At 37.4% G+C, this 15,391-nt stretch overlaps 1 protein-coding gene across 1 annotated transcript in view; it reads right to left on the bottom strand.

Annotated features, from left to right (window-relative positions):
* Nucleotides 1-14,829, bottom strand: part of LOC150077354 (uncharacterized) — a 93,233-nt gene extending 78,404 nt beyond the window's left edge. The window contains exons 1-2 of the mRNA XM_090386254.1: nucleotides 14,684-14,829; nucleotides 3,368-3,420 (exon numbers count right to left, since the gene is read on the bottom strand). Coding sequence (XP_090242380.1) covers nucleotides 3,368-3,420; nucleotides 14,684-14,807 — 177 coding nt within the window. The 5' untranslated portion in view covers nucleotides 14,808-14,829. The remainder of the gene's footprint in view (nucleotides 1-3,367; nucleotides 3,421-14,683) is intronic.
* Nucleotides 14,830-15,391: the final 562 nt, after the last annotated feature.

Genomic DNA, 15,391 nt, shown 5'->3' with positions numbered 1-15,391 from the left:
AAACAGCCCTTACTAGTTTTAAATGGTTCAACATTTTTTTTTTTTTAGGTGGGTTTTCTTCAGATCATTATATAGGCCAATCTCTCTTTTTTTATAATATTTACCTTAACTGAATTCTGCAATGGATATTATCTTCAATAAAATTAGTTAGTCTCTCCATTTCAATCCTAATAGCCGGTCTAGCCCTAGTTGCTTGCAATGGAACAGCAGTCTCTCCCGCTGCTAAAATTAATTCTTTATTTTTTTATAATTGTTCTTACAGTTAAACTTGCCCGTCCGAAATTATGGCACACATCTGCTTGTCGTTGACCGGAATCGATTCGCTTCAACATGTCTAATTTAATTTTCAAATTCAGTCTTTTTCTTACATTTGTAGTCTTCGTACTGTGTTCAGACATTGTTGCTTTTTCATTCTTATCTGCCATTATTAACACTTTGAAAATGTAACTGCGTTGGTTGCATTAATTATGATACAATATTCGAGTAAACTGTCCATTACGCACGATGTCTAATATTGTACTAAGTGATGATTAGACTTTGGATAAATGCATATAATGCAAATATTACAAGCAATATACTTGAACATTTTTTTTTAAATGTTGATCTCGGAACTACGTAACAAGTCACTGTACTGCAATTAAATTAGCATGCATAAAAATTTCACTGAGCGTGGGAAACATTTTAATGCTGTTTTGCTATTCATCTTCAAGCTATCAACTCCATCAAATGAAACAATTTCGTTAAATATGCCAAAAATGCAATCTGTAAAACAGCATTATAGTGATTTGTGACAGCGTTATAGCAAATCAGCGTAAAGCGAACCGCATTATAACGAGAGCGTGCTGTAAACTGATGAGTTTATTCCAAACACCCTTCATGTTCTTCTCATTTATTTATTGGAATTAATGTTCATATTTTCAATTCGTAAACTGCTTCAACTCGTAAAGCAGGAACTGCCTGTAGTTTATTAAAATAAATGAATTTTCACAAAGAACATTCCAATACCCAACCGTTTTTAATGCCAATTTTGATGTTTCTAAATCCTTGTGAATATCCTCCATTGGTGGAAGACATTCCATTGATTAATGATCCACAAGGAGTTAGAAACATCAAAATTAACATAAAAAATTGTTGGGTACTAAAATATTTTTGATGTGAAATATTTATCTTTGGCAGCACCTACTAAATTTCTAACTGAAGTAAACCAATTTGTCACAAAAATGTGAATCAGAAATGATGCAAATTACGTCACTTCCTAAATTATGCTATACAGTCACTAACATTGATTTGGTAGAGTAAGTAGCAGGCATGAGCATAAAACGTTACATCATTTAAACGAAATATTTCGGACTGAAGTAAACCAGATTGGTAACAAAAATGCGAGACGACATTTAGGAAGCATGAAAGACGTATTTAGGAAGTAGCAGGAATGAGCTTATGCTCAAGCCCACTACAAATGACCCACTGATTCAGTAGAGTAAGTAGCGGGCATGAGCATAAACCGTTACATCGTTCATAACTTCTGTTCTAGCTGTTTGATTTTAAAACAGTTCTGATTTTCGTCAAAGATGTTTTCACATAAAACATCTTTCATGCATACAGGTTATACATGCGCTTTTTTTTTTTTTGCGAAATAATGCTTTTATCTATTTCAATAAATAGTCATTTTGCCCAAAATTTATATGGAGGGTGGTGTTTTAATCTTATACTTAGAACTAGTTTTTCCATGTATCTTTCTCCCAAGAAATTCTTCTAACTGTTCAATATAATGTCGACTGAGATGAATAACACACTGAAATTGAGAGCCATGTCATTCATAACATTTCCTTCAGAATATTCCCAACAGGTTTTGTTATGCTGAGCCTCCATCAAGGGGTTTCAAATGTTGTCCTGGTGTAATTTGTCCTCAAACAACTGCACAACCAAATTCCCATGGATTGAGACCCAGCTTCAATCCATGGAATTTGAGATCTAGCAATGGAGGGCCAAGCAGTCAAGAGAAAAGACAGGAAATTAGTATTCAAAAAACATGTTATAAGTTGGCCACCAGGTAAGCAAAATGCAATGGTGCATCATCTTGCATGAAAAACTCTGGGGATCACAATGAACAGTTTGACGAAGATTAACACGTGATATGGGTATGATCTGTGATCTCAAACTTGCTTTTCACTCCAACAACACACTATTACCCGATGGAATTTTATAACTTCTTTTTTTGTATCATCTGACTTAACTATACTAAATTTCTATTCTATACAATTTAGCATTTTTCTGCAGTCCTTCACACTGATATAGTTTAATTATAACCACTATATCAGTTATAGAAAATATATCATATCCTTTTATTCACCAAAAGAAATACAATAAAAAATATATATAGTAAAAATTTATGATAAATTTCCCAATTTCTCTAGAAAACAAAAGTGCATTTGCTATTATATATCGTCCTACACAAAACAAAAATGATTTCTTTAAAAAAATTACAAATATACTAGAAAGTCTGAAATGACCAATTAAATGTATTAGAAAAGATGGATGAAATAATTATTAAATAAAATAACCTGACATTCAACAATTGAAAATTAAATTTCCAATTCTCTCAAGTCCCAGAATCTCACACAATGCAAACTATCTAATTTTTGAATGACCCACTGCCTGTTCAAGAATATGCTACTGAATTACAAAATTCAAATTTTCAAAATTTTGAATATATTGTCAAGAAGCCACAAGACGCTGATTAAAAAAAAAATACTTTGCACATACGCTAAGACTGGCCATCGGAGAGGTCATGACTCTCAGTCAGCGCCAGCACCGGTAATCTTTCTTAGTGGCTCGCAACTGTACCAGTTGGGCGATGAAGCCGGTTTGAAGTTTGCACTTTTGGAACCAAAGGCCTATGGGAACAGTTGCATGTCTAAACGGTAGGCAAGGCTTTCATATGATCTGTGGGTCTGTCAATCGGTGCAGTCAAGGGACACAGGACAGGTAGCAGCACGGTCAGCCATTCCATCTCCTGTCTTTCTCTAATTCAGACCATGTTAAAACATTCAAAACTAATCAGTGTTCAGAATATTTATATAAATTACATAAAGTGTGTGGGAATATATATATATATATATATATATACACATACATACATACATACATATATATATATATATATATATATATATACACATACATATATATATACACACACACACACAAACAAAAATATTAATTTTTTATACAATCAAATTAAGCATTTTAATTTATTCCTTATAAATTTTATACTTATGTATAAAAGTTACATCGAATTAATACAATTAAATTAATACAGAAGCAGAAAAAACATTAAATAACAAATCAATATATTTTGCTAACTTACCTCTGCATCTCGTCTATCATCATAGTCCACAAATGCATATGCCATACCAGTCCCTAAAATAACAAGGTGGGATAGATCTCCATGAATAATTACACAAAAGTAAAATAAACAGGTTATAAATTTGGTTAATCTGTCCAATTTCTGCATAACTTTCATAAATTAATTAAATACTAATAAATAATAATAATTAATTTATAAAATATCACAACAGTAATAACATAAGTTCATATTAACAACTTATTTAAAAAGCATTGATAGATCCTTTTTCAAATGAAAGTACAGTCGAATCTCGTTAATACAAAGTTCAAAGGACCTAAATTTTCTCGTTTTATAATAACGAGGTCACCCAAAAGTGTCAAAATTTTAGGGGGTTGTTTTGATACATACTATATATATCTAAAAATAATAATAAAAATATCAAAAATAATGATATCAAAGATAAACTAAGAATAAGGCAATTAACAGAAATGAAAATATTGTACAGTATATATTTTGATATATGCAATATTTTAGTATCACAGTAAATATAATTACATTCTTGATGTAAAAGAAGATATACAAAACATTAACTTTTTAATATATGAATCTAATTTAAAGAAAGAATCCAATGTTGTTTGCAGTTTGTCCTATGTGCATTTTTAACTACAGCACAGGCATTATCAAATGCAAAAGTTGTTTCTTTATCAGCATTACCACAGGCCAACATTTTTGAGCATCTTTTTTTAGATGGCAGCGTGTGTGCTTCCTCACTTTCACTAATAACAAAAACATCATTTTGCTACATGCTCAGCAGTTCTTCTGGTTTGGCATTGCTGTGGTAGCAACTTCATCATTGACCTTCAAACTCTTCAAATTCTCCCATTCCTCAATTGCTCTCACATTCATCTGCTGGACCATGTTTTTCAATGATATTCTCTCCAAAGCACTCTTTCTGAAGTAGTTGATTAATATTATACTTTATGCAATACTGTCCCAAGCAATACCATCTAAGACATTCCAATTTGGCTGCAAATTGTTCCCTCCTATGTTGTGAATCAAGTACCTTATCAGGCAGGCTCTATATGCTCTCTTGAGGTTATAAATAATGCCTTGATCCAGTGACTGCATAAAACTGGTGGTACTGGAAGGTAAAAACAATAGCAGTATATTTTTCAACTTAAGTGATTCAGCAGAATGTTCTGTACAGTGATCTAGAACCATCAAAATATTCCTTTTTTCTGAAGCCATTCTTCTGTACACTTTTGATAACAAAGATTGAAAACTTAACTGTAAGCCAAGCACTTCCATTGGTCAATCACAGGGACATTGGTTAAATTCTTTAAAACACCTTGGCTTGGAAAATTTACCAATCACAAGTGAGTGTAGTTTTGTACTGCCATCTGAATTGCAGCATAACAGAACAGTCAGTCTTTGTTTACTAAACTTTCCACCATGACAAGCCTCTCTTCAAACAGCAAATGTTTTGTTTGGCAGCAAATTATAAAATAAACCTGTCTCATCATGATTAAAAATATCCTTTGCCTCATATATTTGAAGAATTGACCATAAAGAACACAACCAGTCTACAGCCTTTTCTTTGTCGAATAATCCAGACTCACTGCAAACATTTCGAGAAACCAAGTTATTCCTGTCTTTTAAATCTTTGGAGCCAGCAACTGCTGCATTTGAAGTCACTAATTCCATGTTGCTGGGCTAGATAATTTGCCTTTCTTGCCAAATCGGACCTGATGATGTTGGTAAATTAGATGCATGCGTTTTGTTTCAAGCTCCTTGTGTTTTTCACCACGAATCAGTTTCCTGTTTTTTTTTTAATCGCTGCTCTAGTGTCACACGTAAAGTCTTTTTTGGTTTTTCAGCGAATAATTTGGGCATCTGAGATGAGCAGTAGCTGAATCAACCGATAACTGAGATTCTGTCAGAAAAAGTACATGGGGTTTGGCAGACTGCAAGTGGAAATGGACATCGTTGAGATTAGACCATGTATATTTGTGAAATGAATTAGGAAGTGCTTGGGAGGTTTAGATCTTTTTGCAGATAAGCTTGCTCTATTAGTTTGACAATTCATGGTGTATTCAATAGTAAGGAAAAGTGGGTGGGACATGCTGTATGAAGTAATGAAATTTTTGGATATGGCGTACACGTGGTAAGAATATACCCAGATCCTTGACATAACGTGGCCTCGACAATGCTCCATGCATACACACTACTCGGACTCCCTCCAGTCACTATCTGGCAGAGTAGAGGTAGCAAGATTATACACTAGCTGATCTGGAAGAATCCTAGAGAGTTACCAATAGGTTCGGTCCGGTGTACTAACTAGCAGCTGGCCTGCAAACACCGTTTTAGAGCTGTACCCTCAAAATGTAAGGAATATTGGATCTCGCCACGACGTTCATCATAACCTCAAAAGTCATCAATCATACTGCATGATGGAAGAGATAGGGAAGGGTTGACCAGAACTTAGCTCTAGAGACTAAACATGGGTTCCACCACTTCAAGCCTCCAATAGTAAGTAACATTCAGTGGGATATAAATGGCATTACCATTTCATGCTTTTAATATTTCCACAGGAAGATGGGATGAAACATTATCCAGTAACAGAAGTGCTTTTTTTGAAGGAGATTTTTCTGAAACAGAAAATTTGACATGTGGAACAAAGTTATCCTTCTGCCATGTTTCTAAAATATCACGAGTCATGCAAATGGATCAATGGTTAAAATAATTAACTTGTAGAACATTTTTTCCCCTTTACACTTGGAGATTTTGACTTTCCCTCGCAAGCTAATTTTAATGTTTTCCACCAAAGCACTGTTGTTATTTGGTTTTTAGGAGCATTAGCAACTAAGGCCATATTGCTCCAGGGATATGCGGTGGTCATTCCCTGACCTTTCTGTACCCTCCATATTTGGTGGGCACGGGCTGTTTTGTTTTTTTTTTTTAGGAGCATTAGCAACTAAAGCCATACTGCTCCGTGAATATGTGGTGGTCATTCCCTGACCTTTCCATATCCTCCGTATTTGGTGGTGACGGGCTCGAACCCCGGTCTAATCAAAAAGCATGTGCTAAGCACTGCTGCTCCTTCCCACCTGGCTACGGAAGCTGCACTGACCACTGCACTGAAACAGCACAAAAAATTGTTTTTGCTCACTTTATATCCAGAGCATTTTGCTCTTGTATGAAAGCTAATGAGTAGGCATCACCTGTCAATTTCATCTGATTAACAGATCTTTACCTGAACAAGACCCTTCTCACTTTTTTTTGCCAACTTTCATAAAACAAAGTTGTTCTAACATTATGAGCACTGAGTTTCTTGCCCAATATTTGTAACTCCTTTATACCAATCCTTTCTTTAAAATGTTTTATGCAACCAAAAGAAAAGTGAAATGTTCCAGGAGACCTATTTATGAAAAATATTCTGCCATAATCAAAAACATTGGACAAAGATATAGGAGTCTCCTGTTTTTGGAAAACCGCTTTTATCACAAAAAAAAAAAAAAATCAAGTTGCTCATTTTTCACACCTTTCATTCATTTTATTTGAGAAGCTCTGGCAAATATTTCACACTCATTCTTCAAACTTCGGCTGGTTTTTATTACATCCCACAGTCTTTTGTTGACCAATTCCAAATTCATCTCCATTCAACTTTCACTTATTTTTACATCTTTTAATTATTTCACATTTCTTTCCAATTGTTAAAATAAACAGTGCCTACTGGAACTGTGCTGAGTGAGTGGCACACTGTGCTATTGCATACCTGCCAACTTTTAACTTTCAAAATGCCTTAATTTATACATTTGTAAGCAGGAGGTTTTTTTTGTAAAAATCAGGAGTTAGCACGAAAAATTAAATTCACTGACAACCTACATATTTTATATTAAAATATACACTTTTTTTTTTTTTTTATGAAAACCTATAGTACTTAGTAGCGTGCTTGGGTTGGAGGTTGAGAAGACGAAAGAAGATATTTGTTGACATTAGACTTGAATTTCTATAGACTAATTTTCAGGAAATACATATGAAGGAAAGTTGTTCCAGAAAACAGCAGTTGAATGAATAAACGAGGAAGATGAAAATTGGTTCTGTGACTTTGAAGTAGGACAGAAAATGGATGTTGGCGGCACGTATTTGGATTGTTTTGAAAGAGAGAGAGAGAGTGGGAATTATAGAAGCCAATTCAGAAGAACAGTACCCATGGAAGTATTTGTAGAAAAGGCATGCAGCAGAAAAACTAGGTCTATCAGACAGCGAGTGGAGAGACTGTTAGATAAAAATAATTAATTAACCTAACTTCCCTCTTCTGAATGGAATCTAGAAGCCTGAGAGAGGTTTTGGGGGCACCGTTCCCAGATGTGGGAACAATATTCCATGGTAGGGCAGATTTGCGATTTGTACAGAGTGAACAGCTGTTTGGAAGAAAAGTAACGCCGACAGCGAAAGAGAAAACCAAGTTTTTTAGATGCAGAGGAAGCAATACTTGTAATGTGCTTGTGCCAAGAGAGATTAGAAGTCAGGGTAATCCAGAAACAGGTATATCACTTTGCTTAGAAATTGGAGTGTCAACAAAGATACGCACAGGAACAGAAGAATCCTTTTTGTGAGATATAAACAAGACTGAGTTTTAGAAGGATGGAAATCAACTAAGTTGTCTTTGCCCCACTGGAGAATTGCCTGGAGATCGGCATTTGAGGAATTGGTAGCAGATATTCAAGAAGTTGAAGCTGATTGAGCAGGGTTGGTTGGTTGGTTATTAGAAGTTTAATGGCGCATCAGCATCTAAGGCTATCATGCGCCGATTGAGCAGGGCAAGGTTTCTCAAAATGGAAAGTGGAATACAATGTTGGCAAAACTATGGATAGAATTTCCAGTCAGTGGAAGAAGGTCATTAATATACAAGAGGAAAATAGTGGGGGAAAGAACTGAACCCCAGGATCACCAGCATTAGTGGAGAAGTTAGAAGGCAGAAAGCCATCTACCATCACCCTCAGTGAGCGATCAGAGAGAAAACAGGATAACCAATTATAAAAAACAGTTGGGCAACCATAAGACAGAAGCTTGTTTAGAAGATCTTTATGCCAAACATGATCGAAAGTCTTTGAGATGTCAAGAGCAACTACTTGTGTTTCACTGAACCTTTCCATTGAATTAGTCTATAAATGGGTAACATAAGCCAGAATATCACCAGTGGATCGACACTGAGAGAATTCATACTGCCGATCGTTGATCAGACGGAAGGTTTTTATATGGTTTAAGAGTTTAATTGATTTCTCCATTGCTTTAGAAAGAGTAGAAGTAACTGCAAAGAGTCGTAATTGGATGGGAGGGATTTGTCACCCTTTTTAGGAACTGGCTGGATATGAGCAAATTTCCAAGCAGAAGGAAAAACACCTTTGGAAGAAGAAAGTGAAAAAAAAGCGGCAAAGAACAAGAGTAAGTTCAAAAGCACAGGTTTTGAGATCAATTGGAGAAATACCATCAGGACATGGAACTTTCTTAGCATCAAGATTCGTCAAAATCCTTTTGACATCCTTTTGCCGCAAGACCACAGGAGGCATTGAATGGAGCGTGTGGGAATGGTGGGAGATGTTTTACCAAGATCATTAATACATGAGTTGGAAGAAAAATGGGATGCTAACAGGTCAGCTTTATCGTTGGCTGAAATCTTCCTCTGTAAGGCTCTGGCTGTTTTGGAGTAATAACAAAAAAAAAAAAAAAGTGACAACAGAACCATCTGGTTTGGACAGAGGTGGGAACTGAGATGGGCAAAAGCTGCGGCCAATAGCTTTGGCAAGAGACCAGAACGCTCGGCTAACATGAGGGCAAGAAGCAAGTTTTCTACACTTAGCCTGTTTAAACTCTATTTTGGACTGATTGATAACTACTTTACAATTGTTGCGAGCTTTGGTGTAGGCAAAAAATGAAACTGAAGAATTAAAAACAAGCCAATTACGATATGCAACATTCTTCTCTTGAACGGCCTTCGCACATCTATTGGAAAACAAAGGTTTAGAAAAAGGAAGAGATTCTAAAGTGCAGTGTGGGGTAAAAGGTAAAGGGGTAAAGTGGAGTGTGGGATAAAGGATTCCATTCCTACAAGAATAATTTCACTGACACGATCTGATCTTGACATCAGAAGTTTTGAAACAGTAATCTGACAAAGAAAAAGAAATCTTGCATGTCATCCCATTTTGCATTCTTGTAATGGCAAACAATACAAGACTGGGAATAATCATAAAATAAAGGCTCCATTGGAGAAGAGACAATCACCAAGTTGTGATCTTAGGTGCAGAAGTGACCACTCACTTCGACCGTGTACTTAGAAGGGTTGTTTGTGAGAAAAAGATCAAGCGTGTTGGCTGTATCTTTAGAATTGTCTGGTATTCTTGTAGGTAAATGAACAATCTGTGCAAGTAATTGCAAAAGCCTAGCATCTCAACCAGCTGGGTCAGTATGACTAGAGTTCATTGGTTTTTAGGAGCATTAGCAACTAAGGCCATATTGCCCCGGGGATATGCTCGGCTAACATGAGGTGGTCATTCCCTGACTTTTCCGCATCCTCTATATTTGGTGGTCACAGGCTCGAACCCCAGTATAATCAAGAAGCATGTGTTACGCACTGCTGCTCCTGCCCACCTGGCTATAGAGGCACCGGTGTGACTAGAAAACGGAAGCCAGCTGGAGTTGCAAACATTAAAATCACCAAGGAAAATTATCTCCCTGTTAGGAAAGTTAGGCTGGAGAAAGTCAAGTTGCAAAGAGAGGAAGTCAAAGAGCTCCAAGTAATTAGTGGAATTGGGAGAATGGTAGAGACAATAAAGACAACAGATGAATTTGACACAATGAGGTAGAGAGATTTTAAGCCAGAGAAGAATGAAAAAAGGAGATTCTAAATTATCAAGTCTCTGACAGGGAATATCAAAACGGACATTTGCACAAGTACCACCTTTGAGGCAAAAGGAATCATACAGCGAATAGTTTTGGCAGCTGAGATGAGCACTAGTTGAATCAACCGATAACTGAGATTCTGTCAGAAAAAGTACATGGGGTTTGGCAGACTGCCAGTGGAAATGGACATTGTTGAGATTTGAATTGAGACCACATACATTTGTGAAATGAACTAGGAAATGTTTGGGAGGCTTTTAGATCTCACAGATAAGTTTACTTTATTAGTTTCGTGGTGTATTCAATAGTATGAAAAAGTGGGTGGGACATGCTGTAAAAAGTAGTGAAATTTTTGGATATGGCGTACACATGGTAAGAATATACCCAGATCCTTGACATAACGTGGCCTCGACACCCCCCCCCCCCCCGCATACACACTCGGGCTCCCTCCAGTCCCTATCTAGCAGAGTAGAGGTAGCAAGATTATACACTAGATGATCTGCAAGCTTCCTAGAGAGTTACCAATAACTAGCAGCCAGCCTTCTGCAGACACCGTTTTAGAGCTATACCCTCGAAATGTAAGGAAAATTGCATCTCGCCTTGATGTCCATCATAACCTCAAAAGTCATCAGTCATACCATGATGGAAGAGATGGGGGTAGGGTTAACCGGAACTTGGCTCTGGAGACTAAACATGGGTTCCACTACTTCAAGCCTCGAATAAGCAAAATAGTAGTATTTCACCGGTTGATGAGTTATGCATCACCTAGTACTGTCTGGTAACACAGAGGGGGCGGCATTCCTCCATGTGACCTAGACCCCTGCTTACCTTGGTTCACAGCTGGGTGGTCACCCACTGTGTGCTTCTGCATGGAGGTTATACCCAGGATTACTAACAGTCCCACCATTGTGACGGTGCAAGCAGAGGATTTGGCTGTTACAGACCATCCGGACTTCGCCGAAATTGGATCCACTTGACTTGAGAGTCACCTGAACATCAGTTTCATCAGCGTTTTAGACTCCCAGGTAGCAAGTACAGCTTGTCTGGAATAACTGAGAGAATTTCTGTAACAACCTCAAAGACCAATGGCTTGTTTACCAGTACAGTATACTTTCAAACATTAACTTATCTAGGAAATTTTTATCTGTGGATTTCTGCTTTGATTTTCTGTTAGAAACCAATTGATTCTAATTGCTTCAAGAAATGTAGACTTAGCCCTCCTAAGAAGTACTGAGTTAAAAGATTTGTTCATATGCAATGATTGATTTTTTTCACTGCCATGACTGATTTGGCTGTCAGAAGCATTTCCAAAAGCTTCAACAGAAAAAAAAAAAACAGATCCAAGCAATTTTTAATATATTTAGGGAAGGTCGTTACATCTTTGTTTTCCGTTAACTTAACAAGTACAGGTCAATGTTGAAAAAAAGTCATGAGTTAGGGTTAATTTTGAAAGTGTCTGCAATTCTGCCGAGACACGATAGGAGGGAGTATATCATGAGAGCCTTATCAATCAATTCGGCACTGGAGAGATTGTGCAAGGCTCATAGGATAAAAGTTTTTTCAGCATGGTCTGTGCTTCTTAACAGGAGAGATTGTTTCTACAGGGATGGGATACACTAAAATAGAAAGAGTGCAAGAATATTTGCTGATGCTATCGAGGCAGTGTTAGGTGGGTCAGAAAACTGCTAGCTTGGGAGGGGAATTCACAGACTAAAAGATTAACAGTAGCCACAGAAGTGAGAGTGATTCTTGCACTGCTTCTATTGTAATGAGCAGCAACCTAGAAAGCAGGTTGCTGGGAATTTCAAGAGCTGCTGGGAGTAAGCATGGAACAAGTAAATACATGGGCTGTGTTAGGTTAACTAAGAGTAAGAACATGTTCATGTACACTTGCATGTACACCAATGCTATAAGTATAGTAAATAAATTGGATGAATTTGAAGTGCTGTTTGAGACGTCAAAGGCAGATATTGTTGGGATATCAGAGACATGGTGTCACATAGATATAAGTAGTGCAGAATTGGAATTTGGGGAATAATGTGTGCAGAAAGGATAGACAGGGGAGGAGGGTGATGCTATCAGTTAAAAAAAACAAAATCTAAGAAAGTGCATCCTGTTGACGTCAGTGGACAGTGCAGTGTTGATTCAATTTTAATTATGACATAAGCACCTAAAAAACCAAGTTGAGAGTAGGAATGTGTTATAGGCCTAATGACAATTCTGCAGAGAAATAGTGGGCCAGTAAACCAGAATGTCTTGTTATGTTGTTTGTTATTTGGTTTTTTTAGGAGCATTAGCAACTAAGGCCATATTGCTCCGGGATATGCAGTGGTCATTCCCTGACCTTTCCGCATCCTCCATATTTGGTGGTGACGGGCTCGAACCCCGGTCTAATCAAGAAGCCTGTGCTACACACTGCTGCACCTTCCCACCTGGCTACGGAGGCGCCCAGAATGTCTTGTAATGGGGAATTTTAACTTTCCAGATATTGACTGGAACTTGTGGAATGGTCACTTGCACACTGGCAAGACTTTTGTGAACTTATTGGAGAATTGTTTTCTATAGCAACATGTTCGAGGAGCAACCAGAGGGAGTAATACTCTTGATCTGATTATCAGCAGTGATTATTTATGCATTAAGAATTTTTTGATAAAGGAACCAGTAGGTGACAGTGATCACAGTGTACTGATGTGGGATTTACTTCAAGTTGTAACTACCAACAACGGTAAAGGGAAGGGAAGGGTTTTTGTGACTACATAAAGGTGACTACAGTGGTCTCTACTAAGTTTTTAAATTCTATACAGTGGGATCAACTGATGATATTTAAAACAGCAAATTCTAAATGAATTTGCTGTTTTAAACATCATCAGTTGAACCTTCAAGGAATTAATCTTGGAAGCTATTAGGGTTTTCATAGCAAGCAAGAAATAGCATTGAAGTTTTAGACCTATGAACTAATGAAGCTCGTGGCAGAGAAGAAAAACATGTGGTATGCATATAAATTATCAAGTGACACAGAAGCCTATGGCAAATATAAGATAGTCTGTAATAAAGTCACAAAGGAAGTGAGGAAAGAGAAGGCTGATTACGAGAAATCTGTGGCAAAGGATGCAAATAAAAACAATAAAGACTTCTTTACTTATGTAAACTCTAGAAGGATGGGGATGAATCAGATTGGTCCACTTGATGTTAGTTCAACTGATGATGATCCACTCAGATAGGTGACAAACTAAATGAGTATTTCGCATCTACATTCACACGAGGAATTCTGTAATGAAGGGGAGGACAGAAGTTTACTCAACTCTCTATGGGAACTAAATGTTTTTATAATAACGAAGTGCAAAGTGGAGAAGAAACTGTTGAAGTGAAACATAAAAAAGGCACCTGGGGGAGTTGGAATATATCCAGTTATACTGAAGGAGCCAGCGAGGGAAGTCAGCAAACCCTTAGCCATAATTATGAGAGCATCCTTGGATTCAAGGAAGGTCCCCAATGACTGGAGATTTCGAAATGCATCCCCAATTCACAAATGGGGATCGGAGAGTGGCACAAATAATTATAGACCTGTTGGTTTAACTTCTGTTCCAGGGAAAATAATGGAATCACTGGTTAAAGTGATGCAGGATCACCTAGACAAGACTGCAGTAATAGTTCAGACACAGCATGGGTTTGTTATGGTGAAGTTTTGTCTGACAAATTTGATTGGATACTATGATGTGGTCAAAAAGAAACTGGATGCAAAAAATAATTTTGATATCATATACTTGAATTTCAAGAAGGCTTCTGATACTATTGCACATAGAAGACTGCTTTACAAATTGAAGTGGCATGGCAATAAAGACAAGTTGCTGTAATGGATAAAGGGACGGTTGCGTGGGAGACTGCAGAGTCATAATAAATAGATTAATCTACGTGGACTAATATTAGTGGAGTGTCCCCCCCCTCCTTCCACGACCACGCCCACTGCGCGAATACAAGTGGTACCCAAATAACAGATTTTAGCCGAATCGAAATTAAATTCGCAAACGTGATCACAATAACTGGTACTTATTGTAATTATTTTATGGCAAAAGCATAAAAAATAATAAATAGTGGCTCGTTCGGATTACTGACGTTTCGAATTATTGTCGCTCGGATTTTCGATGCTCTGATGTAAACATTTCTTACTAACGCCAATTGTGATGAATAGAAAGCATATCGTCTTTATTCAAGGCACAATATGTAACTGTATCTCGGAATTTTTAAACAGCTGTCCGAATTAAGTGCTGTCACCTTAAATTATACAAGAAAAGTTAGGGTAAACCCAAAAATTAAAAGGCAAATGCAAATTATATAAATCGAGTATAATGCTTACACGCCATATCAAGACGCCATGTTGCAAATGAACGAAATCCGCCAAAATAATAATATCATGATTTAGTAAAAAGTGTTACTCACCATACTTAACATCACACCTGAGTAGTCGCCCATATTTTTCAAATACCTGTTCTACGTCTCTTTCTTTTGTATCTAACGGCAATCGCCCTACAAACAGTTGAGCACGACCTGACATCTTAACCATCGACACACGTAACGAACAAAGAAATTTTGAATTACAAACTCCGTTAGGTGGCAACTGTTCTAACACGTTGCTATTAGTTTTTCACAATATCTCCTCCAAAATAACATGCCCACAAATATTAATTCTCGTGTAATTTATTACAACTGACAAAGTTTATAATATGCAAAGTTGCTTTCCATATCATTGCTTCTGTTGGAATGAGCGGCGGGCGGGATGTTTCAGAGACTGCTGGGAGTCGTTGCGGTGCAGGTGGGCACATGAGTTGTGTTGGGGTGGCTGGGAGAAGGAGCGGGTGCATGTGTACTTGAGTGTGCACCGGTGCTAGGAGTATGGTGGGTGAATTTGATGAATTTGAGGTGTTGCTCAGGGCATCGGGGGCGGATATTGTTGGGATGTGGGAGGCGTGGTGTCGCACAGATGTAGGGGGTGCGGGGCTGGAGTTCGGGGAGTGCAGAGGGGGTTGACGGGAGAGGAAGGGAGGAGAGGTTATGCTATTAGTTAAGAAACATAAAATCCAAGGAAGTGAAGACAGTGGACATCACTGGACAGTGCAGTGTCGAGTCAGTTTGGTGTGACATAAGCAT

Source organism: Mastigoproctus giganteus, chromosome 12 (assembly GCF_048544385.1).
Source record: "Mastigoproctus giganteus isolate SK-2022 chromosome 12, ASM4854438v1, whole genome shotgun sequence".
Classification (NCBI taxonomy): domain Eukaryota; kingdom Metazoa; phylum Arthropoda; class Arachnida; order Uropygi; family Thelyphonidae; genus Mastigoproctus; species Mastigoproctus giganteus.
Note: the sequence above shows the minus strand (reverse complement) of the source record. Positions and strands in the feature narration are given on the sequence as shown.